The following is a 27,763-nucleotide window of genomic DNA, read 5'->3' on the forward strand; positions in this document are numbered from 1 at the left end:
GAAACGACTTTAAAAAGAAAGAACAACTCAAGTCCAAATATCATGCATAATTATTCTAGTCCAAATCACAAGTCAAGTCAAACTGATCAACCGTCAAAAGCCCAATACTTAAGTCCATGAATCTAAGTCTGTATGTATTTTAATTCTCATAAAAACGTATATATATAAGTCTTATAAGAGTTCCCCTCTTGTTACGTGCCAAATTTATATGCTTTACACCCTACTCACGTCAAATATTAATTAGATAGTGACAAACAAGGTTATACAATATTTGATAATATTTTATTACTATATTTGTCCATAAAATTTACAATATAAAACGTAGCACAATTAAACAGTCAAAAGTCCACAATCAAAGCCCATTGTCCTAATCCAATTAAACAAGACAAAGCCCCAAAACCAAGGCCTGAAAGTCTAAACCCTTAAAGGCTCACCTTGACCCATTCTAATTTATATGGATCGGCCCAAAATAACAATAGAACTGGCCCAAACAACTAATAAAACTGGCCCAAAGAAACAAAACTTAGTTCCGACCCACAGGTCCACAAAAATTACTTAAGCCCACAACAAAACTTAGAAACCGGCCCAAGAAAACTAATTAGTTTTTGGCCCAAACAAAACCAACCCACTTAGTTCCGACCCAATCCCAAGCCCAACCAAGTCGTCTCCCTCAGCTGCAGCAGCTTCTCCTCCGCGAATTCCAGCCACCACCATCTCTCCTCTTCATAACCCAGCGGTTTTGGTCTTAGAGAAAAACCCCAACACTTTAATAAACCCAAAACTTTACTACCTAAACTTCGAAAATTCATCCCTAACCTAAGTTCGACCGCCATTAACGGTTTCTTTGAGCTTTGACAGCCCCTTTCCAGCACCCATTCAAACACCAATAACCAAACCTCAACCCCTTTCTACCCCCCAATCTTCAATCAACACAAAAACAACAATAACAGTTCACATTCATTTTACTGGCGATTTTTCTTAATGCCGCCATTAATGAACATTTCAAGCTTCACAACCACACTCAATTTCAATCCCGCCAGCACCTAACAACTGATTCTAAACCCGACATCACCCACCAAAACAATCAACATGATTTATGTCGGTACCCTTCCTCCAAATATGGATTTGTATCGCGCTGCCATTAACAAGCATAAAGCTTCAACAGCTCTTCCCCACTCTCCAGTACTCCAACACCCACTACAACTAAACTAATCATCCGTCAATCAAAACAACAACAACCATAATAGTATTCAAGTTTAAACTAATCTACCCTCTGGGCTCGCGCCACCATTACCAAGCATAAAGCTTCAACAGTTCTATCACAGAGTTTCAACAGTTCAATAAAACTAAAAGATATATATCAACAGAAATAAATAAGTAGAAAAACTGATCGGAAACACTCGACAGTAAAGGTTTTTATTCGTAGACGTAAAACTCTAGTTTCGATAAAGAGAAAAAAACATAACTACTCACTTGTATTAAAAGCTCCACGAATCCCTCATAGTCTGAATCGTTGCGCTCCTACTCTCTAGCAAGCGAGCCGCCTCCATGTTATTTTATTTTTATCTAAAAACCCTATTCTCTAGAAAAATATGAACATATACCTTGGTTTGAAACCTAAGCCCAACACAGACTCGGGCCCATAAATCAGGCCCACAAATCCCAAATCCAATCCAATAAATTTTAAATAAATAAATAAATTAATAAATAAATACCTATTACAAATACGGGCGTTATATAAATGGCAAAAAATGTGGTCATAACTAATCTTGTTTCGCGAAGTACGATTGCATTGACCATATGCAATAAGGCCTTAAACCACTAGGAATTCCCTAGTAGACGAGTTATAGCCTCGTGAGGGTTTTCCAGAGAAAATACTCACAAACTTCATTTATACTACAACGACTAAATAATAAAAGTAATTGTCCTCTAATTTTATCTCAAAATCTATACATCTCACTAGCATTTAAATAAGGATCATCAATCTAACTCCTAAATTAATACATGCATAATAATCAAATTATCTTAAGAGAAGCAACTATACAATGAACTATGCTATGAAATGCAATGGTAGGTCAATTTATGAAACTTTTGGGTAGTGTGCCTAAGTAGGTTCTCACAAGGAATATGTCAAGACACATAACACTATAATTTTTCCACTCAAGTTTGCTAACTCCAGTGTGCAATGAGCACACGTTTCTTCACAATCTCAATGACAATCCAAGGAAGCCGAGGTCGATCAAACACATCTACCACTTACTATCACACCAACCTATTTCTAATTGAATTAGAGGTATTTATTAGGTGATACAGGGCGTAGGTGTTGGTTAAAGAAGAAAGAAAATTGATATTTAAAAAGACAAGTCTGATAAAATAGGGTCTTCAAAATATGTAACTAGAGAAAACTTTGTTCTTACTTTACTTCTACACTTAGTTTTCATCCTTAGCCCTTTTGTTTTGGCTTTTGACTCATTTGATTATGTTTTTGGAGTTTTAACTTTTTATTTTATTTTTCTTTTCTTTGGATGGAAACTTTCTTTTTTTTTTCTTTTTTTTTAAACAACTAACTAATTTTTGTTTACACAGATTTTTCTTTTCTCTTTTCTTCACTCATCCTATTTCTTAGACTTATTCAGATAGGTAGGCTAATTTTATTTTTTATTTTGTTTTATTGGGTAAATGATTTGTGGTTTGTGAAAAGACTAATGAAAAGGCTTAGTGGGGCGACTAGCTGAATATATACTTAGGTCAAATTTCTGGCTATACCAATCCAAAGATGGCCTAAATTCTCGCTTAAGATATGATATAGTGATCAAGCAAGTGGATGTGTGATTTCTCTACTCGGATTTGGCTTTCCCCTTGTGTCATCACTAAGATATTTCACTCTTATGAGGCTTTTAGGTTAAATACTAAAATGATATGTATTAAGTACTCTAACCTAGGTCTCAGAAAAATACTGCCAAGTACAATTATAGATGCTCATGCAAGATGTTCATGAAAAGATGCAATGACTATTACCTACATATTAATCTAAGTTTTAAAAATTAAATCCTAATTCAAGTACTACATAAGATTTTAAACTAATATCATCATGGAAAAGGGAACAATACCATTATCACTAACTGCATAGTATAAACTATTTTTATGATTTTATATTTTTTATACGATAAATACTAACTGCATATGTAATATACAACCTAATATGTGCTTAAACATTTACAACGTGTTTCTATACCACCCAAAAATAGAATCATGTTTTGTCTCCAAAGTATGGAATGAAAATAAATGATAGAGAGTACCATAGAAACATGCTTGTAAATGGGAGCACCTGAAAAAGAAGGTTAATCTATACTAATATAAAGAAATAAAAACAATTAGCGCTTGGGACATAAGTGGACTTTAACATAAATAAAATAATATCATACGTTCACAAATCAAGCATACGCATATCGTGACTCTTATAGGATTAGCTTCCGAAATTCCACGAAATAGGGAAATTTTACGAAATTAAGGTACCTAATTACATTATGCATCCCAATTAAATCAACAAGGCCCATGGGCTTTATATTTCGATATTTATACATGCAATTTTAATATGTAAACATTTTTTTTGGTAGATTTAATATGTAAACATACAATGTGCTAAAATTAAATATACCATCTCCAAACAATTTGAGAGAAGGGGGGTCATGAAATAATTCAATAGCACATTTAAATTACGTAACTAACTAACCTAGAATTCAATAGCATAATTTAAGGGCTGCGGTATTGGCACCCCCATAAATGGGACTAGCACCCCTTTGACCAATTCAACGGTACTAGGACCCCTCCATTAAATATACAAAAAACACTAACGGCAAGCACTGTAGGTGGGATCAAGCACAATCCACGGCATCGGGTTGCCGCGAGATCCCATATCCCACGTAAGGTGGCTGCCGTGGGTCTTTTAATTTTTTTTTTTTAATAGCCACCATAAAAAAAAGTTAGTTGCTGCGAGATGATTTTGTTTACTAAAATAGAGTCTTTACTTGTGTTAATTATCAAAACTCTTCTTCATTAATTTGATCACAAAATTTACTTATAGCATATGAAAATATTTGTCGCGAGATAGCAAAATTTTGGCTCGATTGTATTTTTTTTTTGTCATGGTTTTGGTGTTGTTCTTGGAGTGTATAAAGGAACTTTAAAGAAGAAAATGAGATATCCATATGTCGTGTGTGTTCAATACGCAAAATTTGAAGTGAAAAAAAAACAAAAAACACAAAAAAGATATGTCGCAGCAATTGCCTTCCGTGGGATATGCGATCTCGCGGCAACCCGATGTCGTAGATTGTGCGATCTCACGGCAGTTGTCTGCCGTGGGATATGAGATCTCGCGGCAACTGCCTGCCGTAAAACTATGGACATGTGGGGTGTAAAAGGACATATAAGGAATAACCATTATTATTTTACTTTTTGTCAAAGGGGTGCTAGTCCCATTTATCGGGGTGCCAATACCGCGCCCCTAATTTAATAGACTTGACTGGAGTAAACATGAAAGGCAAAATGTGGCAAAATGTTTTGAAATGAAAGACCAAAATACGCCACCCCCAAACAAAATTTGAAAACTTTTTTTAAGTTTGAAATTTTTTGTGGCCTATACTTCATTAAGGTGGTATGTTACAAAAAATTATATGGGTCTTTTAAAGTCAGATTCCCTAGACTTAATATAATATATATTAACATGTAATTTACCATATATCAACAATCTAAAGAGTTATGAGTCTTTCCATAAATAATTAACATAGAATGTACCCCCAAATAGAATTAAGTACCAAGATTTTCTACTTACTTAACTTAGTGGAATGAGCGAGATCTAATGGATGGAGAACCTAATCGAAGCGTGTACTCTTTTTTCTTTTCTCCAACGAAAAGAGTCTCAAAGTAAATGATGTTGAGAAAAAGAATGGTTGTGGAAAATACTTTGAATGTGGATAAGTGTTAGAAGGAAGGGGTAGAAAGAATGAGAATGTGGGTTTAGCACAAAATTTATTCATGGTGTTGGTCTGAACTGTCTCATATCTAAAAATAAAGGGATCTGGTGGCTCTTCCTTGGGTATTATGTCCTTACCAGATGGGCTTAGGAAATCATGAAGCATATGAGAAGTAAGAAAGTCAAATGCAAACTTAAGGTTCCTTTGAAAAGGTGGAGGGCATGGAGCATTGGTGATAGAAGGTAAATGAGTGACAAGATGATATAAGGTGGGTGAATGGTGCTCAGCTAGTGTTCTCAGTTCTAAATCATTAGAAGCTTCGAGATATACAAGAGATTCCTCAATAGGTGGGTCAGAAGAATCAGTGGGATAAAGGGTGAAAAATTCTTCTTTTGTTATGGCGTCAAGGGATGAATAGATGTTAATAGGAGGGGACTCACGAGGTGGCAAAGAAGGGTTGCAAAAGAGTCGAATGAAATCTTCTTCGATTTCATCTATGTTCAGGGAGTCATAATTATAATCTTTGTCTTCTTCCCTAAGAGGGGTATCTACTAATGTGGGGACTAAGGCGTCGGCCGTACTAATGTGAGAGAAAAAACTCTCAATGGACTTCACTTCTCCTTCTACAGGCAAACCTAGTTGTCCATGCTTGAATCTAAACATGTTAACTTCCACAGACAGATTTCCAAAGAAAAGAGTCATTGATCCATCCCGACAATTAATTTGGGCATTAGTAGTTGCCAAGAATAGACGCCCTAAGATGATAGGAATAGAATCATGAGCAACTTTGGTGTCAAGAATAATGAAATCAACTGTGTAGTAAAAATCATAAATTTTAACTAGAATGTTTTCAACTATGCTTTTGGGATACTTAATAGAATGATCAGCTAACTGCAAAGTCATTTTGGTTGGTTTAAGTTGATAGAGACCTAATTGTTTATATAAATAAAAAGGGAGTAAGTTAACACTTGCCCCTAGGTCTAATAGTGCAGTTGTTATGAAGTTATCGCCTAAGGTGCATTATGCAGGTTGGACAACTGTGGTCCTTGTACTTAACAATTTCGTTATGTTCATATAAATAGGGATATTGTTAAGTTAAAAAGGCTTCATGGGGTATGTTGTTTCCCTCTTCGTGGTGCACAACTCTTTTAGAAACTTAGCGTGTCCAAGTAGACTTTTTATAGCATCTAGAAAAAGTAGGTTTATAGTTATATTTTTAGACACAACTAGTCTCCCGGAGAAACGGTGGTTTTTCTCTATACTTAGCATATGGGTCAACATTAGTATTAACCTTGTCTTTATCTTATGCCGTTTTCCAATTTGGATTTCCATATTGGAACCTCTACAGTGTAGGATCATCAATTTCTATTATTATGTCTTGTAAGGTTTTCCCTTTTTGTTTGTGGTTGGACTAGAACTTCTAAAGTTATAGGGTCTTGAGGTTTCCATGACAGTATTTGGTATGGTTTCATTCTTAGTTTGCGGACAATCTTTAGGCATAGTCACTTGGTTATCAACTACCTTACCCAAACAAAAGGTAGTGACTACCTGCAGGTTCCCTTGGTCTATATTACCTGATAAAAGTAAAACGTTTCGTTTACTCCTACTTAACTAATTAAACCTAAACAGAAGTAAAACATACTAATTTACTCTAAATTATCTACTCTCGGTTATCGTGAAATATATGGAGTAGAGAATTCGTTCCACTCCTAGTCCTTTAAACGTAAGTTTCCGCTAGTTTTATTGATCTTAACAAAACGAATTAGAGTACTGATTTAAAATTATACTACTATGGCAATTGAACTTAAATAAGATGTTTAACTTATATCATGATAATTGAATATTAAAATGTGAATATGGAGAAGGGATTAGGGGGATTTGAATCTACTTGATGTACTCCTAATATGCTAGTGTAGATTATTGCAATCCTAATCAAATAAGATTAATTGTTCGATCCCTAATTACTCATGGCAATCTCTGCCAACTAATAATTAGCATGTGAGGAAGTTCTACCCATTCTCATGGCAAATCAACTAACCTACTAGAGTGAAACTCTTAAAATGCAATAATCATAACTAACACATCAAGTCTTCATCAAGCTTCATCAAACCCCTCTAATGGAGGTTTAGCTAAAAGTCATTAGACTATCATAAACATATAAATAAGAAGAAGACATGATGAAGAACAATAACTTTCTTTTATTAATCTAATGAATACTGAAGAACAATAAATAACTTAAGTTTAAACTAATAACTAAGTCTAAGTTCTAACTATCTATCTCTAATTAATTATATCTATCTAAGTCTAAGTATATCTAAGTATATGCCTTAGTCCTCTTTATATAAGAGAAGCTAGGTTTACAATTTGGTGCATGGGCTTTGAGCCATGTTTTGGGCCCTTAAATCAAGCCCAAAACCTAATTACATAAGTCCAAAAAGGGTTTCTTTGTTGAAAAACCATCAGAATGACCTTTTTTGTCCACTTTTGCTCCTCTGATTATGTCAAGGCCTGAACCGTTAGAAAGCTCTTTCTGAGTCGGTTGTTTTGACATATAATAGGCCCAATTCCAAGGTCTAGGTCCAAAAGATACGGTCTACGGAAGTTTTATTGACTTTTCTGCTCTATTTCTGCCTATGTTGACTTTGACTTTTCAGCTTTGACCGGGCTTTAAAAAGACTTTTTCTCCTTGAATATTGGCCTTTAATCATAGAACTTCTTAGCAACCAACCTTTACTCATTTATCTCGCAAAAGTGACATGTTTCTTTACATATTTGACTCCAATGCCTAAAATACATAAACGCACGTAAACAATACTAACTCATATTTATTATACACATAATTGGTCTAAATATAATGATATTAAGGGGTTAAAACTACAGTTTTGGGCAGTTTTGGGCTCTCCCAAATAGCATTTTGGTTGTCCTCAAGCAAATATGAGAAATTAATATAAGTGACCAAAAATGGAGTTCTAACTAATCTCTTTTCGCTGAGTGCGATTGCATTGACCATATGCAACAAGGCCTTAAACCACTAAGAATTCCCTAGTGGACGAGTTATAACCTCGTGAGAGTTTTTCAGAGAAGGTACTCACAAACTTCATCTATACTACAATGACTAAGAAATAAAATTATTGTTTCTTACTTTATTATCAGATATCTATACATTTTACTAGCAATGAATACAGAATAATCAAGTCAAAATCTAAGCTAATACGTGCATAATAATCAATCATCTACGAATAAATATATATAATGAACTATGCTATGAAATGCAATAACAAGTCCGTTTCTGAAGCTTTGGAATAACGTCTTTAAGTAGATCTTCACATATATGTCAAGACAAAAACCACTCTGATTTTTCCACTCAAATTTCACTCACTCCAGTGTGCAGTGAGCACACTTTACCTTACAATCTCAATGACACACAAAGAAGTCGAAGTCGATCAAACACATCTACCACTTACTATCATACTAACCTATTCCTAATTGAGCTGGAGGTCTTTATTAGGTGTTGCGGGGATTAGGTGCTGGTTTAAGAATGAAGAAAATGGATATTCAAAAGAACCGGTCGAGAGATAATATAGTCTTCATATTATGTAAGTAGAGAAAACCTTGTTCTTTACTTTGCTTCTACACTTTGTTTCCATCCTTAGCCATTTTTTTATTTTTTCTTTTGGCTTTTGACTCTTTTGATTATGTTTTTGGAGTTCTAACTTTTTATTTTATTTTATTTTTCTTTTCTTTGGATGAAACTTTCTTTTCTTATTTGAAGCAACTAACAAATTCTTGGTTTCAAAGGTTTTTCTCTTTATTCTTCATTTCATCTCTATTCTCAGACTCATTCAAAAATGGGTAGGCTGATTTTTATTTTTATTTTGTTTTGTAAAAGGGTAAAGGATTTGCTGTTTATGAAAGGCTAAAGAAAGGCTCAGAGGGGCGACTAGCGGAAATAACTTCATATAGGTTTGAATTTCTGGCTATAGCGATCCAAAGATGGCCTAAATTCTCGCTTAGGATATGATATAGTGATCAAGCAAGTGGACGTGTGATTTCTCTATTCAGAATTTACTTCTCCCTTGTGTTATTTCTCAAATATTTCACTCATATAAGGTTTTAGGCTATATTCTCATAGGATTTGTAGAATAAATACTCTAGCCTAGATTTCAGAAACTTACTGCCAAACAATTATAAATACTCATCCAATATATTTATAGAAAGATGCAATGGTTATTACCTACATATTAACCTAAATTTCTAAAAACTATTCTAATATAAGAGCTAATGTGAAATATCTAGACTAATATCATCATGGAGAAAGAAACAATACCAATATTCCTAAGTGTATAACATAAACTTTTTATTTATATTTATGATTTTTTTTAAAAAAATTTTACTATAAAACAAGTGCATATTATACATGCATTATCCTAATAGGTGCCTTGATTTACATGTGTTTCTATGCCACCCCCAAACAAGAACATGCTTTGTCCTCAAAGTATTAAAATAAGAAGGGTAGGAAAAACCATGGAAACGCGTGAAAATTGAAGAACACCTGCAAAACAATTTAGAACATACTAATATAAATAAATAAAAACAGACGCAACTCTATATGAATCCCACCCGTTATGGAGTTAACAAGAATTAACTTGCTTGGGACATAAGCAGACACGAACAAAAATAAAACTTACCTCATATCTAGCATTTACTCGTTGTCCTCCTCCTCAATAAAGAATCAAGGTTTCTTGGCATCCTGCCACGCCATGATAATTTGTCAGGCCTCATAACATTTATCATCTACAATTGCTAACCGGTCAAGCGCCACTTAGTCGGATGGGGTGTAAGGGGCAACCCAATTAGGTTGTAGCCTCCACCCTGGCCAAGTCATTGCCGCGGAATGAGCATATAATGCAGTTGGTGGGTCGACGATTGTCAACCCCAACCTAATCCGTGAAAGCGAGCACAAAAATCCGGAAAGAAACGTAGCATTATTCGACAAACTAAGGCGGGCATAAGAATATACTTATGCCTCATCATCTTTGTGGGCTCGTGCTAAACTAGAAACTAAGGTCGGGGAAGGTCATAGAGCATCGTCCGTGGTTAAACCAAAGAAGATGCTGCAAGTGGCGTCATTCACAGAAGAAAAACGTTATTCCCTTAATATGTTTAGCTTCATAAAAAACATCACCATGCCCACGTTAAGGGACAAGCTACCAAGGGCTACGTTCTATTGCCCTTGGTCCTCTATACGGAAAATTCCTGCCCAATAAGCCTCATGCAAAAACTCATAGGTGTAGTAGACATACATATTATCTACCCAATAACCCTATAGGTCGAATTTTAGTAGGCATAGACAGTCCAAGGGCAAACGCCAATAAGAATTTAGTTATATCCGTTGTCTCATCCTTAATGGTGACGGAGAACACATGCTCTCCATCCAGTCTTTCAAAGAATGTACAATGCTCATAAAAATAAGTTGTAAGTCCAGGAGAATATAGTTCATCAGGGCTTACCATTAGAGGCTGACATCTTGCCTGTATAATCACGTTGCGGAACCAAGATCCATACGTGTTACTTGCGAACAAATCTTTGAATGACATCTCCGGTATGATCTGAGAGGACTTCATATCACACAACACACTTTAGAACTGCTGGAAGTAATCTCGGAAGAACCTACAAAAAATCAGAACTGGAAGTGTGTAACGCCCATATTTAAAATACATATTTATTTATTAATTAATTAATTTAATTATTTATTTAAAATTCGCTGGATTGGATTTGGGATATGTGGGCCTGGTTTATGGGCCCGAGTCTGTATTGGGCTTAGGTTTCAAACCCAGATATATATTAATATTGTTCTGGATAATAGGGTTCTTTGATAATAAAATATAATAAAAATGGAGGCAGAGATAGAAGCTGGATTGCTAGAGTGTTGGAGCGCGACGATTCGAACTATGATGAATTCGTAGGAGCTGTTAATACAAGTGAGTAGTTATTTTTGATATTTCACCGAATCTATAGTTTTTCGTGTACATATTTCTCTGTCTAAGGTTTCGACCTATTGATACTGCTCATTATCATGTTTTATTCGACGTCGTGCCGTATTATTAAACTTTGTTAAATATCGGAAATTGTATTTGAACTGTCGAAGAAGCTTGATTGGGCCCGTCAATGGTGGCGCAAGCCCAGGAGACAAAAGTCGTCCTGCATAGTTTGTCTCTTTGTTTGTTGTGGTTTTAAATTTCCATTGTTGTAAATTCTTGGGTATATTGTATTGATTGATGATTGGGGATGACTTGGTGGTGGAGAAAGGGTGCTGTCGAAGCTTTGAGGGAGACGTTAATGGCGTCTTCGTGATTTGGTGGAGGGTGAGTGGTTGGTATGGGTGTTGTCGGGGGTATGGGTGAAGTGTATTGTTTGAACTGTGGTTGGGGGAAAGGGTGATTGGGTCGTGTAGTGAGGGGGTGCTACTGAAGTTCCGGAGGAGCGTTAATGGCGGTGAGAAATTTCCCAGATCTAGTTTTGGTGAAGATTGGGAATTCAAGAATTGAAGTTTTCGCTATTTGACCAACCTCTTTTTGTGTGTTAGATGTGGTATGGTCGTTGAACAAAAGAGAAGCGTATCAAAACCTAATTATCCCTCAATAAGTAAAGGATGAGTAGGGTATCGTTCCACTTTTAAGTGTATGTTATGTGAAGAACGGATTTGGAAAGGGGTTTGAGGATTAAAACTAATATTGTAGAGATTGTAGATTCTAATGCTAAACTAAGCTAAATTAACTAAACTATTGAGAATTTATAAGAGAGAGAATTCAAGAGATTAGAATCCACCAATACTTTTAATCTATGACATTTTGCTTCATGGTTGTTCTTACAAGTAGACTACAATTAGGCAATCGAGCGAGTGCCGATGCCCTTTTGGATGAAACATCGTTAACAATTAACTCTACTTAAGGTTGTTCTTATGTTTATGCTATTAATATCTTCTTTCCTTTTATGTAAGCTCGGGCAGCCATTCAATGTATTACCAAGAGCAACATCAAGGAGTACTTTCTAATAGGGCAGCCACTCAATGAATCACCACTTAAGGCAAACACAAAGAATACTTCCCTAGGCAGCCACTCCCACGAGCTACCCCTTCTAAGGCAACACAAAGAATACTTCCCTAACTCTAAAGAATTACACTACTAGAAGAAAAGTAAAGAACACTAGCATGATATTAATATTGCAAAACATAAACCCTATTCTATACTTCCATCCCCTGGTGTGGGCAATGGAACTAATAACTACAAACATAAAGAACTAACCTGATTGAAGAACACCATGAACCAGAAGAATCATTAAACCTTAAGCACTGGCTTCATCTCCTCCCTTGAAGGAGAAGATTAGCCTTCCATATAGAAGGAAGAACAAGAAGAAGAAGAGTTGAAGAACATAAGACTAGAAAGAATAATTTATTAAGACTCTCTGCCTCAAGTTCTGGAGACAAGAATATAAGTGAATTGGCCCATTACATGAGGCACTTAGGTCCTCTATTTATAGGGGTTACAATGAGTTCTAGAAGCATTCCAAACCGTCATTTGTTTCCTAATACAAATAGGTTTCTTTCAGAGTCCGACTTCGTCTTCAAAACTGAGAAGGAATTGGCTACAGTGTCGATTCATGCGTCTGGACGCATTATCCATGCATCCCAGACTTAATCATGCGTCTGGACGCTCGATCTATGCGTCGCAGATGCAATCAATGCGTCTGGACGCTCGATCCATGCGTCCCAGACGATAAGCCGATTTTCTCTCTTCGCTTTTATCCTTCTATCCTCTTTTGCGGGCTTTGGTCCAAGCAACGAATCCTTTGGCCTTGGGCTTCCAAATAGACTTTAAAATAGGTCCAAGTCGCATATTTAATAGCTCCAATTCCTTGGCCTTCTCCATGATTGTCCACGGACCTCCCATGTGATCATTAATGCTCGAATTGCTTCGCTTTTTACCCCATTTTCTCTAATATTCTACAAAACTCTCTTTTTCACCTGTAGAATCTTAAAACACAACTTATAAACACTATTAGTCCACTAAGATGGCTAAACAAGAGGCATAATCGAGGGTTAAATAGCACTTTTTGAGCACTTATCACTTTTGTTAAAGTGGTTGGGGTTTTTCCCCTTATCATTTTCGGTTAGGTTTGGAATTTTGAGGGTGGCTGTTTAGTGGTGGCTGGCGGTGGAGGAAGAGAGCTGGTGAGGGAGATGACTGGCTTGGCTTGGGCTTTGGGCCAAAGCCTTTTGGTTTTGTTAGTTGGGTCGGATTCATTCTTATTGTTTGGGCCCGATTTTGTTTTAGTTGTTTGGGCTAACATTTCATTTGTTTTTTTGGGCCGAAATCTATTAGTGTGTTGGGCCAATTCCAGATTAAGTTTTGGGCCAGTTCAGTTTAAGTTTTTGGGCCAGTTTCATTTCTTTTTGTTGGGCCAATTTCTGGTTTGGCTTTTATGTTGGATCCGGCTAACATTATTTGAATCTTTGGTTGAGTCATAGGCTTGGCTAGTTGGGTCTGAACCATGACCTAACCATTACCTTAGTCATGTGCCCATGAGCCATGCACATTTGCCCTTAGCCATGAACCATGGCTATGACCCTGAACCTGTTGAACATGGAAACGACAGTTTGACTTTGACTGTTGACCGTTGACCATTGACTGTTGACCGTTGACTGTGGAATGTTGACTTTTTCTAGATTTTCACATATTTAAGAATATGGACAAATGTAGTAATAAAATATTGTTGATATTGTATAACCTTGTTTGTCATTATCTAAGAAAGATTTGACGTTGATATTGTATATATTTTGACACGTGACGAGATAGAAACTTTAGAAGATATAATATTCCTAAAACGCTATAAAAATGTTATGCGATACGTTTGAAGCAATTGTGACATTATATAATATGTTGGGATATATATATTAAATGCAATAGTTTTGGAGAAATAAATGTATAAACGTTCCATTATTTTATCTGTGAGATGCTACTAGGAGGTAATAGAGTATTTGTAGATATTTCCCCCGGGATTGTGGTGTAGTGCAATAATATATTGGCACGTGAAAGAATGAAAGTGGTTATGAGATATATTGAGATATTTCTAAATATTATGGCTTAGTGCAATATATAATTGGCACGTGAAATAATAAGTTTCGAGATTTGATATAGAGATATTCGGATAGCGTGCAATGAATAGTATTGGCACGTGATAATGTGGATTGTATTATAACGAGAAACGTTGAGCTTCAGTACAATTAAGTATACTGACATGAGATAGAATAAGAATTATTCTGAGATATAAATGTATGACACTTGAATAAATTACGTAATGAAAATCCTAGAACCTAGCTACGACAACTCATGTGATTTAATTTGCCTTTATGATGGGCGTATGTGATATGATTGGCCCTTCTGGCATTTTAGTGAATCTGAATGGCCCTTCTGGCGTAAGTAATGTGATTGGCCCTTCTGGCGTTTCAGTGAAACTGAATGGCCCTTCTGGCGTAGCCGAATGGTGGCTTGATTATTCCGTTCGCAAAATTAGAACGAGACGCGCAATATTTTATGTTGAAAAGTGACAGTACTCACATAATGACTTTCATGTGAGGGTTACCTGGTGTGCGGCATCCCGCTCAGGGTAGTTACGCATGGAGTGGTTCATTATGTGAGGGGAGGCATGTGGATGTACATGTTCGGCATTGGAAAGCGATTGTGGTAGTCAGGGAAACTAGGTAAGACATAGATACGACATGATTTTAGGGACACGCAAAGAAAGCCTTAAATAATATAATTATGGTAATGTGTTGGTTAATGATGTATCTTTAGATAGATGGTTGCATATGGTTTTGCAGAAATGTGGGTCAAACTAATTACTTGGGCAGAGACGACCCACTCTGTAATTGAGCATGAAATGCGGTAAGTATAGAATATGCTTGGCTGGTTATTAGTTTAGTTAGAACCTAAGGCGCCTCATGGAGGAACTAAATGTCATTTTTAATATGTGTATGGTTTGTTGTGTGGTTAGTGGGAAGTTAAGGCGCCTCAGTAGAGGAACTACCTGCCTTACTTATTGTAGTTAAGAATGTCGTATTAGTTGTTGGAAGTTAAGGCGCCTCGGTGGAGGAACTAACTGCCTTATGTATTCTGTATGTATATGTATGAGTATATGTTGTATTTTAGAGCTACTCACACCAAAGATTGTTTATAATTCGACCCGATTTGCATGTTTGTTTATCGGTGTGTTCATTAAATGAACATAGTTGATAAGTCTTGATGTGTTTCATGTTGAAGAAGGTTGGTTCTTTGCGTGGTTTGCATTAGCGTCGCATTCAGGATATGTTTTGTTTTCCCTTAAGGTGTAATAGATTTTTAGTTGAGACAAATGTTGTTTTATATTTTTCAGTTGTATTTAAATAAATAGTTATTGAAACCTATTACACCATTTGTCTAAACACCTTTTATGTTGTTTTAATAACCTATTACACCTCCTATTATGATCCGTAGCAATTCTTCCGGAACAAGATTTTGTTTCTAAACAATTTTCACCCTTTTATGATACCGAGATGATTAATAAGAGGTGGAAAGGGTTGTGGTACCGAGATCATAAGAATCGCTACGGATTTCTTCAAGCTCATTTAATTGCAATTTGCGTCTAACACCTGCCTCATCATAATTGAAGTTAAGGCTTTTTATAGGCAACATAGCACGGTGCTCTAATTCAACTGGCAAGTTACAAGGTTTTTTAAACACAAGTCTAAAAGGAGACATTCCTATATGAGTTTTAAAAGCAGTCTGATATGCCTATAAGGCATCAGTAAGACGCTTAGACCAATCTTTTCTATTAGGATTTACTGTTGTTTCTAATATTTTTTTTATTTCCCTATTAGTGACTTTTACCTAGCCACTAGTTTGTGGATGATAAGGAGTTGCCACCTTATGGGTAACTCTGTATTTTTTAACTAAAGAAGTAACAGCTCTATTGCAAAAATGCATTCCCCCATCACTGATGATGGCTTTAGGAATGCCAAAATGGCAGAAAATGTATTCCTTAACAAAATACACAACTGTCTTATGGTCATTGCTATGGTAAGCCATGGCATCCATCCATTTGGAAACGTAGTCAACGACAACAAGAATATGAACAAAACCGTGGGAAACAGGAAAAGGACCCATAAAATCAATGCCCCAGACATTAAAAATTTCTACCACCAAAATGGGATTTAAAGGTATCATATTATGTTTACTAATACGCCCAAGTTGTTGGCAACGAACACACGTCTTGCAATGAACTTGGGCATCTTTAAAAAGGGTAGGCCAATAAAAACCACATTGAAGAACTTTAGCAGCTGTTTTCATACCACTAAAATGGCCATCACACTCTTTGTCATGGCAGAAGGATAAAACCTCATTATATTCCCATTGGGGAATACAACGATGAATAATCTGATATGCACAATACTTAAAAAGGTAGGGCTCATCCCAGTAGTATAGCTTAACTCTGGCAAAAAACCTCTTACGTTAATTTCTGGACCAAATATCAGGAATAATATTAGAAGCTAAGTAGTTCACAATGTCGGCATACCATGTTGCAGAAAAAATAGAATAAATATACTCATCAGGAAAAGAATCAAGTATGGACTATGAATCACTATCACTGTTATTGGTAAGTCTAGATAAGTGATTTGCAACCACATTTTCTACCCCTTGTTTATCCTTAATTTATAGGATAAACTTTTGCAGGAGAAGAATCCATCGGATCAATCTCTGTTTAGCATCCTTTTTGGCGAGAAGGTACCTAAGAGCTGTATGGTCGGTGTAAACTAAGGTTTTAGAACCAACCAAATAAGGGCGGAATTTATCTAAAACATAAACGACGGCTAAAAATTCCTTTTCAGTAGTAGTGTAATTGCATTGAGCATCATTTAAAGTTTTACTAGCATAATAAATTACAGTCGACTTATCATATAGTTTTTGTCCTAACATAGCACCAACAGCATAATCGCTAGCATCGCACATAAGCTCGAAAGGTTTAGACCAATCGGGAAGCTGTATAATCGGTTCAGATGTTAAAGCGGCTTTTAAAGCTACAAAAGCCTGCTTGTAGTCAGAATTAAAATAAAAAATGGCATCCTTTAAAAGCAGATTAGTTAAAGGCCTAGTATTTTCGAAAAATCCTTGATAAAACGCCTATAGAAACTTGCATGGCCTAAAAAGGCTCTAATGTCACGGACAGTCCGTGGTATAGGTAAAGACGCTATCTTATCCAATTTAGCCTTATCTACTTCTATGTCGCCACTAGATACAATATGAACTAGCATTATCCCTTTCTTTACCGTAAAATGACACTTCTCCACATTTAAAACCAAAATTTTCTTCTCACATCGTGTCAACACCTGAGAAAAGTTAGACAGGTACTCACTAAAAGAGTCTCCATAGATAGAAAAATCATCCATGAAAACTTCCATAAAGCGCTCCACTATGTCACTAAATATATGAAGCATACACCGCTGAAAGGTACCAGGAGCATTACAGAGACCAAAAGGCATCCGTTTATACGCATATGTTCCAAAAGGACATGTAAAGGTAGTCTTGTCTTGGTTAACAAGATCGATAATGATCTAAAAATAGCCAGAATAGCCATCTAAAAAACAATAATAAGCATGACCAGCTAGACGTTTGAGCATCTGATCTATAAAGGGTAAAGGAAAGTGATCCTTTCATGTCATGGCGTTTAAGCATCTGTAATCAATACAGATCCTCCATTTCATAAGAACACGGGTGGAAACATATTCCCCTGCAGCATTACGAACAATGGTAACCCCCGATTTCTTAGGGACTACGTGAATAGGACTTACCCATTCACTATCGGAGATGGGATATATGATCCCCGCATCTAGTAACCGTAAGACTTCCTCCCTGACCACATCTTTCATGCCAGGATTCAAGCGACGCTGAGGTTCGCGTGAAGTCTTCGCATTATCCTCCAAATGTATGTGATGCGTGCATACACCAGGGTCAATCCCTTTAATGTCGACCAACCGATCGCAGAACGATGTTTCCTAATCACCCTAATCAAACGTGCCTCTTCATTAGTAGATAACTGAGAAGATATGATCACCAGATGACTACCATCCGGATCAAGCTGGATATATTTCAACTCAGCAGGAAGAGGTTTGAGCACAAGGGTGGGAGGAATTGGCAAAAATGATTTCGGAGGATCCTGGTCTTGAGTTGTGGAGACCTGTTTAGGTAAGAGGTCCTCAAACCTAGAAGGTAGAGCGTCAGAAGGATCTAAGACAGGGGTAGACTCGAAAAGGGCGCTGACTACCTCTAAGTAGGAGTCATCATCGAATTTGAAACTACCGAAGGAAAGGAACTGGTGCATTTGATTTTCCGAAAATGTATTGTTGAAATAATCTTGAGCTAGGCTCTCGATCATACTAACTTCCCCATCTATAGACAAATCGGGTAACTATTTCATCATCTTGAAAACATTTATCTCAACAGAAAGATGACCAAAGGACATTGACATCGAACCATCGCGGCAGTTTATGAGCGGGCTGGTAGTTGCCAAGAAGGGACGCCCTAAAATGATAGGAACAGAGTCGTTAGCGACTTCTGTGTCTAGGATAACGAAGTCTGCTGGGTAGTAAAAATCTTGGACCTTAACCAGCATATTTTCAACAACACCCTTAAGATACTTAATAGACCGATCAGCTAATTGCAATGTCATTTTAGTAGGTTGTATCTCCTGTAGACCTATTTGTTTATATAAATAATAAGGGAGTAAGTTAACACTCGCCCCCAGGTCTAATAGCACAGTCGTCGAATTGGGTATCCCCCAAGGTGCATTTTACAGTAGGACGACCAGGGTCCTTGTACTTAACGATTCCATTATCTTCAGATAGAGTTAGGAACTGTTCAGTTAAAAAGACATCTTTTGGTATATTGGTCTTCCGCCTAGTAGTACACAACTATTTTAGAAACTTAGCATGTTGTGGTAACTTTTTAATAGTGTCAAGAAAAGGTAGGTTAATCGTTAGATTTTAAAAAACTTCCCTAATCTCACCAAAGTTAGTATCCTTGTGTAACATGGCTAGTCTCTGGGGAAATGATGGGTTCTCTCTATATTTAACATATAGATCAATAGGAGTTTTAACCTTGACCGTTTCTTCTTGGGTTGAGGTTTAACTGGCACCTCTACAGGAGTAGGATCATCAATTACGACTTCGGTATCTAGTAAAATATCAGGTGTAGGGACCGCTGGTGGGGTAACAACAGGCATAGTTACGGCGTTATCAACCACTCTGCCAAAATGGAGAGTGGTGATGGCATTTAGCTCACTTACATTGATAATTTCATTACTAGGATTACCGGTTACTTCAAAGGCTGTGTTTGGCATTATAAGATTAGGTACGGCTTGACCTGGAAACACACTTTTTGGTGGGAATTTCTCTTGGGCTAACTATTAGATGGAATGATTAATGGATTGTAAAACTTGTTGGTTAGAATGATTAATGGATTGTAAAAGCTGTTGGCTAACCTATATGAAGGCGTCGAGACGATCCAGTTGTGAAGGTGTAGTGGACACAGGTGGTGTGACTGGAACTACCTTACGTTGATCATTAACGGGTGGGTTGCGATAGTTATTAGTAACCGGAATGATACCTTTATTAGTATTATAATTATTATAATTACCTTGTCTTTGTCCTTGTCTCGGTGGAGCTTGGTTGTAATTTGGCGCTGGCCTAACATTTTGATTATTAAACCTTGGAGGTGTAACTTGATGATTATTTTTCCAACCGAAGTTGGGATGTTGTCTCCAAGGCGCGTTAGGTTCGCTATTAATGGGACAAACATTGTCCGGTTGAGCGAATGATTGTTCATAGACTAGAGGACAATAAGAGTCGGGATGCTCAAGGTTGTAACATAAATTACATGGAAGAATGTTGACGTTCATGACAGGAGTAGGTTGTTGTTGGACAGAAATGGCTTCTACCTTTTTAGTGAGAGATTCGATTAAAGTTTTATTTCGAGGATCGATTTAACCTCAAACATAATCTTGTGACCTTAACGTGGAAGAAGAATTATCGAGCGGGGATGTCATTACCCCCCGCTTATTTTGACGTTTAGATTGATCTTCCAAGAACCTATAAGCCTCTGAGGCACCTTTACTAAGGAAACTACCCCCAGTCATTATGTCAAGAACCTCTTTATGGTGATGTAAAAGCCCTTTGAAAAAGGCACGAACAAGCGTGTCCTTCGCAAGGTTATGATGTGGACACTCAATGAGAAGATCAATGAATCGATTCTAGGCCTCTGAAAAGGATTCATGAGGATTCTGGCGGAAGAAATGAATCTTTTGAAGCATTTCATCTGTCTTTAGCGGTGGGTAAAATTGTTCCATGAATAATTGAACAAGTTTGGCCCATGAGTCTACAGAATTAGGCGCTTAGGCAGTTAACCAAGATGCCGCCTAATCGGTGAGGGTGAAAGGAAACACCCTCAATTTAATTTGCTCCAAACCAACGGTAGGATGATGAAATATGGTAAGAACTTGTTCTATCCTACACATATGCTGATAAGGCTTTTCATGGTCTAACCCATGAAAAACTGGCAACAAATTAAATATATTCGGGGGGATTTGAAAATCCCCCACTGGGTCTGCAAGAACGATGCAAGACTTTCGGCTATCGTTAAGGGCCTTGTAAAAATCAGAGAGAAGAGTCTCTGTTTCGTCAGCCATTGTTGCTGGGGTAGTGTGTGGTATTCTAGATAGGCGTGTTCGTTGGACGCCATGCGATAAATAATGTAAGATGGTTTACTAGTATCGAACCTTAATCTCATACAAAGTTAAGGCCAATAAGAAACAAACCACCTAACAAACAAATCAAACAACCCCGATATGCTAGAAAGAAATCCTCTAACACAAGAGGCTAGGAGTGGAAGCAGGAGTACATGAATGCCTCCTTGCTACGCGTTTGAATAGCGTCATGTATACCCAATCACAGTGTATTCACGAAGTTGGAAACACTGAATTACTTTAAGAAAGTGAGTTGGAAACTAACCTGTGAAAATCGGGCTAGTTGTGGTGAGGTGAGGGCTTTGGAACTAGGTATAGAGGGCTGGCGCACTTTGCCTGAACCAATGTCCAGTGTTTTAGGGTGCACGCCTCCCAAGATAGCTATGGGTGCGGGCGTGCTCCGTGTAGAATTCTAAAAAAAATATTTCTGAACCAAACAAACACAGTCAGAACCAAACAAGGGTGGGTGGATTTAATGGGGTTTTGGTAGGGACGAAAATACTAAAGGAAACGAATTTAAACAGAACTAAGATGGCAGTGGCGCCATTTGATAAAAGTAAAATGTTTCGTTTACTCTTACTTAACTAATTAAACTTAAATAGAAGTAAAACATACTAATTTACTCTAAATTGTCAAAGTTATCTACTCTCGGTTATCGTGAAATATATGGAGTAGAGAATTCGTTCCACTCCTAGTCCTTTAAACGTAAGTTTCCACTAGTTTTATCGATCTTAACAAAATGAATGAGAGTAATGATTTAAAATTATACTACTATGGCAATTAAACTTAAATAAGATGTTTAACTTATACTATGATAATTGAATATTAAAATGTGAATATGGAGAAGGGATTAGGGGGATTTGAATCTACTTGATGTACTCCTAATATGCTAGTGTAGATTATTGCAATCCTAATAAAATAAGATTAAATGTTCGATCCCTAATTACTCATGACAATCTCTGCCAAGTAATAATTAGCATGTGAGGAAGTCCAACCCATTCTCATGGCGAATCAACTAACCTACTAGAGTGAAGCTCTTAAAATGCAATAATCATAACTAACACATCAAGCTTCGTCAAACCCCTCTAATGGAGGTTTAGCTAAAAGTCATTAGACTATCATAAACATATAAATAAGAAAAAAACATGATGAAGAACAATAACTTTCTTTTATTAATCTAATAAATACTGAAGAACAATAAATAACTTAAGTTTAAACTAATAACTAAATCTAAGTTCTAACTATCTATCTCTAATTAATTATATCTATCTAAGTCTAAGTATATCTAAGTATATGCCTTAGTCCTCTTTATATAAGAGATGCTAGGTTTACAATTTCGTGCATGGGCTTTGGAGCCATGTTTTGGGCCCTTAAATCAAGCCCAAAACCTAATTACATAAGTCCAAAAAGGGTTTATTTGCTGGAAATTACTGTAATAGCCTTTTTGTTCACTTCTACTCCTCTAATTAGGTCAAAGCTTAGACCGTTAGAAAGCTCTTTCTGAGCCGGTCGTTTTGACATATCATAGGCCCAATTCCAAGATTTGTGTCCAAAGATACAGCCTGCAGAGGTTCTGTTAACTTTTCTGCTCTATTTCTGCCCGCCTTAACTTTGACTTTTCATCTTTGACTGGGCTTTAAAAAGACTTTTTCTCCTTGAATCTTGGTCTTTAATCATAGAACTTCTTAGCAACCAACCTTTGCTCCTTTATCTCGCAAAAGTGACATGTTTCTTCACATATTTGACTCCAATGTCTGAAATACATAAACGCACGTAAACAGTACTAACTCATATTTATTATACACATAATTGGTCTAAATGTAATGATATTAAGAGGTTAAAACTACAGTTTTGGACTATTATCATTACCATTACAGTGAATACTGTTTACTTCAAAAGCGGTGTTTGTATATTTAGGATTAGGCACTACTTGACCTGAAAGCACGTCTGTTTGGTTAGGAGATAGGTCATAAATTACCTTTTGGCACAAATACTGCATCATTTGCATCATTTGTTGTAGCATGTTAGAGTTTTGATCATGCTGCTCTTTCATAAATTTGCAATTTTGTTCATTTTGTTCAGTCATAGGAGGAGTGACTGGAATTAAGGCTTGTTGAACGTTAATGTCTGGATGTTGATAGTTCTGGGTCATGGGCACTAAACTTCTATCTGGTCACCTAATTGTCCTTGTTGATGTTGGTTAAATTGGTGGAAGTTTGTAGTGGGCCTAACATTTTGATTATTAAAACCTAGAGGTGTAACCTGTTGTTGTGGATTATAATTAGTGTTTGGTCTCTATTGTGTGTTAGGGTTGTTATTAAAAGCGCAGACATTGTCTGGCAGTGGTGGTGGTTGTTCATAGACAAGAGGACAATAGAAGTTGGAATGCTCAAAACTAAAACAGAAATTACAACGAGGAGAGTTTATGTTCATGACAGGAGTGGGTTTCGTTTCTTGTTTATTGACAAAGAGAGCATTGACCTTACGAGTGTGGGATTCAATTAAAGTTCTAAGTTCAGGATTTTGTTTTACCTCAAACATACTAGTTGCCTTAACTGTTGAAGAAGACGAAGTGGAGCGGGAGCAATCGTTACCTCCCCAGTTGTTACTTTTTTTGAATTGATTATCTAAGAAGTTATATGCATCTGTGGCTCATTTACTTAAGAAAGTACCTCCGTTTATTATATCTAAAGTCTCCTTATGGTGTTGGGACATGCCTTTGAAGAAGACACGAACTAGTGTGTCTTTACCAAGATTATGATGGGGACATTCTACTAGAAGATCAGTGAAACGATTCCAAGCCTCAGAAAAGGATTCTTGAGGCTTTTGGCAAAAGAAATGAATATGTGATGGCATCTCATTAGTCTTCTGTGGTGGGTAAAATTGTTCCATAAATAATTCAACTAGTTTTTCCCATATGTCAACAAAGTTTGGCTTTTGTGTTGTTAGCCAACCTGCTGCTTTGTCAGCTAGGGTGAAAGGAAACACCCTTAGCTTTTATTTGTTCAAGTGTTACGTTAGGATAATGGAATGTAGTAATAACTTGTTGTATCCTACGTAAGTGTTGATAATACTTCTCATGGTCTAACCTATGGAAAACGGGTAGCAAATTAAATATATTGGGGGGGATTCTGAAATCTCCCGTAGTATCTGCAAGAATTATGCAGGACTTAGGTCCATCGTTCAAAGCCTTATAAAAATCAGAGAGGGGTCTCTCTGCTATTTCTTCACCCATTGCTACAAATGTAGTTGGGGTGGGTGTAGGTGGTGTGTGTGTGGTGATGTGTGAATTTCTAGATAGGCGATTATTTTTGCGTCGATGATAAACTAATAAGGCAGGTTTATGTGTACTAGTTCTTAATCTCATACAAGTTTTAAGTATAATATGTAATTCCTAATGAGCATGCAAAAATAGCCTTGATTATAAGGGTGGAATTTGAGCCGAGCGGCTCGGGCTCAGCTCGTTTATAGCTCACTCGAGCTCGCTCATTTAGTTATATGAACCAAGCTCGAGCTCAGATTAAGGCTCGTCTATAAACGAGCCAAGCCCAAGTAGCTCACGAGCCGGCTCATCTAAATACACTATAATAGAATAGTAGATTACGGATCAGTGGATCAACCAATAGTCCAAGTCCAACTAGTAACCACTAAAGTTTAAACCAATACCCATACCCATGACCCAAGTTATATAGTTTAGCAACCCATCTTTCATTTTCAGGGTTTCATTCACGCCTCAAGAAAAGAATCATTCTTTGTAGGGTTTCACCAACAACAAAGGTTCTACTCTCTCTCTGACTCTCATCTTTCTTCCTGATAACACCAAGACAAGTTCACCACTCTCAGTCTCTCACTCTATTTTCTTTTCTTTTTCTTCTCTTTGGTTTTTGGTCATCCATTTTCTTTTAATTTATTGTTTGTGTTTGTACTGTGCAGGAATGGATTAGCTTATCCCTCTTTCTTGTCAACGTTTTTCTTCCCTCAATAACTGAAACAACCCCACTTTCCATAACTCATAAAACACTGGAGAAATCAAAGCAACAGATTTCAAACCATTACAAGAAACAGAACAAGTAAGTAATTGAAACAAGTCTTTATATCTATTTCCTCAAAAGTAGGAGTTGAATTTTCTTTTCTCATTTCGATCCCTTGAGTAATTTATAATTACTTTTCTCCTTCCTCTCTTAATTCAACAGTCAACACCATGTCATTGTTTCTGGAATAATCTGGAGCAGTATGCTTGTCCATTTTTAACATACAACATCATTTTCATTTTCTACAAAGCTTTTGTGCACACTCTGCGATGCAGGGGTTATACAGTACTTTGTGAGCCTCTTAAATTATTAACAAACTTGTCAAATTAGGGGTTCCAGTTGTGAAGCCCAATTATTTTCTACTGCAAAATAGGACGACACTATTATGTTCAACACTAGTTTTAAAACTAACTACAGAGGGGATAGTTTCAAGTGGTGGGTCAACTCTAGCATGTAGTAAATGAAAGAAAATTGAAACAAAACCTGAAAAATAAGTAATGCCACGACTAATTTCGTTGAGAAATTGATCGATTGATTCTTTTAACATGGTCTGGTAGTTTTCACCGATTAGTATAGTTGGTTATAGTTGGTTGTGGTTGTGTTGAGACTTGAGACTAATTTCATTTTGAATGGCTGAGAGAAAGTGATTTTCGTGACCGGGCTTCTTAGCTTCTTTCAATTCATTCTCGGTTGAAATCTTGTAATTGTTTATTTTTTCTAGGGACGCATGAATTAATTGTTTATTTCTTGTGATTGATTATTCCTTTTTTTACTTTCTTCTTAAAAACTGATTGGTTTGAAACTTTTGACTAGATATGTCTGATTTGCAACCTGAACTTGTTTCAAGTACGCCTTTGCAAACTCCAAACACTTCTACTACTGAACATCAAAGTGGAGTAACACAGCAAGAAATTTCACACGAACAACACGAACAATCTGAGAATCCAAAGAAGAGGGTTAGGGCCAAGACATCCGTTGTTTGGAACGAATTTATAGAAATAATTGTCGAAGACGTAAAGAAGGCTGAATGTAAACATTGCAAGCTGAGGCTTTCTTATACTGATGGGGGGCCAACAAGTCTTAAAAGGCACATACCTATTTGTATACCTCGTATTGCTGCAATTTCTGGTCAAGGTAAATTTCCTAAACAATCTCTTTTGTCATTTGATAGTCATGATGGTTTGACTACATATAAGTTTGATCAACAAAAAGCAATAGATATTTTAGCAAAAGCCATCATTGCGCATGAGTATCCTTTTAAGATGGTAGAACATGAATTGTTTGTGCTGTTTTGTAAGTTATCAATCCTTGTTTTGATCTAATTAATCGCAAACCTATTAGAGATTACTGTTTGAAAGTCTATGAATGTGAGAAGTCGAAGTTGAGGTTAACATTGGGAAATGTTGGGAAGATTGGTTTAACATCTGATTTGTGGACCTCTAACCAAACCGTTGGTTATATGTGCCTCACCGGTCACTTTGTGGACTCAGAGTGGAAGCTCCAAAAGCGTGTCTTGAGCTTTTGTTACTTGCCACCTCCTCACACTGGAGTTAACATTGCTGATTGCATTTTTCAATGTCTTAGTGTGTGGGGGATCGAGGAAAAAGTGTCTTCCATTACACTTGATAATGCCTCTGCAAACGATGCAGCTGTTACTAGCCTCTTGACTAGTTTTGGAGAGAACCTTTATTTTGGTGGTAAAATATTCCATGTTAGGTGTTGTGCACATATTCTGAATCTTATGGTGCAAGATGGATTGAAAGAGATCAAACGTGTTGTGGAGAATGTTCGTGAAACTGTGAAGTATGTCATATTGACCCCTTCACGACTTCACAAGTTTAATGAGATTGTGAAACAATTGAAGTTGACGACCACCCAATCTTTGGTTCTGGATGTATCCACTAGGTGGAACTCAACATATGACATGTTGAGGTTTGCACTTCTCTTTAAAGAAGTCTTTCCAAGGTACAAGGTTAGAGACTCTCAATATGATTGGTTACCGTCTGAGGATGAATGGGCAAGAGCTTCGGAGGTATGCAGGTTTTTGAAGATCTTTAATGATGCAACAAAAGCATTTTTGGTCAATTCTATCCAACTTCTAATCTGTTTTTTCCTGAAATTTGGAAGATAAAATAGATCTTGTTGCAAATGTCAGTGGATACTAGAGAATGGATGGCTTGTATGGTAAAAGCCATGAAAGACAAATTTGATAAATATTGGGAAAAATGCAACCTTTTGATGGCAATAGGTGCTGCCCTAGACCCCCGAAACAAATTGAAATATATCGAGTATGCTTTTAACAAACTTTATCCCACCCAAACTGCTGAAGATAAACTTAAAGTTGTTTGTGATTCAATGATTGAGCTTTTTGAGGATTATGTATCCAAAGAAGCAGAGGTGGGTAATATTAACCAAGAGAGTGGAGCTAGAAGTAGCAGCTCAAGTGAGATAGCCGAGTCGAGGTGTGAATTTGAAATGTGGGCCACGGAAACAAATTGTGTTCAATCAAATGCTAAGTCTGAGATAGAAGTGTATTTGGAAGAAGGCATCTATGTTGGTTGTGATGGTACTTTTGATGTTCTAAACTGGTGAAAAGCAAACACTTTGAAGTTTCGGATCCTTTCAAAAATGGCTCAGGACATTTTTTCGATCCCGGTGACTTCGGTGGCTTCTGAGAGTGCCTTTAGTGTTGCTGGTAGAGTCATTGATGATCATCGAAGTTCATTGAGTGTGGAAACAATAGAAGCATTGGTTTGTACCAGAGATTGGTTGCGAACTGAATTTGGGATTGGCAAATCTGTGAATGTAAGTATATATTTTTTTTATATGTAAGTTCAATATTACTAAAACTTTAGTGCATTAAATACACTTATAGTGGTGCTTGCTTTGCAGGGTCAGGCCACATAGCTTAATTTGCTCCACGCCTCC

The 27,763-nt window shown here is 36.8% G+C and overlaps 2 protein-coding genes across 2 annotated transcripts in view; one reads left to right on the forward strand and one right to left on the reverse strand.

Annotated features, from left to right (window-relative positions):
• The window catches only part of LOC147489886 (uncharacterized), a 30,687-nt gene extending 5,638 nt beyond the window's left edge, over positions 1-25,049 (reverse strand). The window contains exon 1 of the mRNA XM_086574759.1: positions 24,970-25,049. Within this exon, the coding sequence (XP_086430885.1) occupies positions 24,970-25,049 (80 nt within the window). The remainder of the gene's footprint in view (positions 1-24,969) is intronic.
• Positions 25,050-25,650: 601 nt separating this feature from the next.
• Positions 25,651-27,427, forward strand: LOC147489887 (zinc finger BED domain-containing protein RICESLEEPER 2-like). Its single transcript, XM_086574760.1, has 3 exons — positions 25,651-25,969; positions 26,134-26,867; positions 26,972-27,427. The coding sequence occupies exons 1-3, from the start codon at positions 25,651-25,653 to the stop codon at positions 27,425-27,427; spliced, it is 1,509 nt and encodes a 502-aa protein (XP_086430886.1).
• The last annotated feature ends 336 nt before the right edge of the window (positions 27,428-27,763 follow it).

The sequence above is a fragment of the Coptis chinensis genome, chromosome 7, assembly GCF_015680905.1.
Source record: "Coptis chinensis isolate HL-2020 chromosome 7, ASM1568090v1, whole genome shotgun sequence".
In the NCBI taxonomy this organism is placed as follows: domain Eukaryota; kingdom Viridiplantae; phylum Streptophyta; class Magnoliopsida; order Ranunculales; family Ranunculaceae; genus Coptis; species Coptis chinensis.

Coding starts and splice junctions, on each gene's coding strand:
- LOC147489887 (XM_086574760.1), top strand. CDS start 25,651: ATGTCTGATTTGCAACCTGAACTTGTTTCAAGTACGCCTTTGCAAACT. Junction 25,970..26,133: donor TGCTGCAATTTCTGGTCAAG/GTAAATTTCCTA, acceptor CTGTTTTGTAAG/TTATCAATCCTTGTTTTGAT. Junction 26,868..26,971: donor AATGGGCAAGAGCTTCGGAG/GTATGCAGGTTT, acceptor AAGATAAAATAG/ATCTTGTTGCAAATGTCAGT.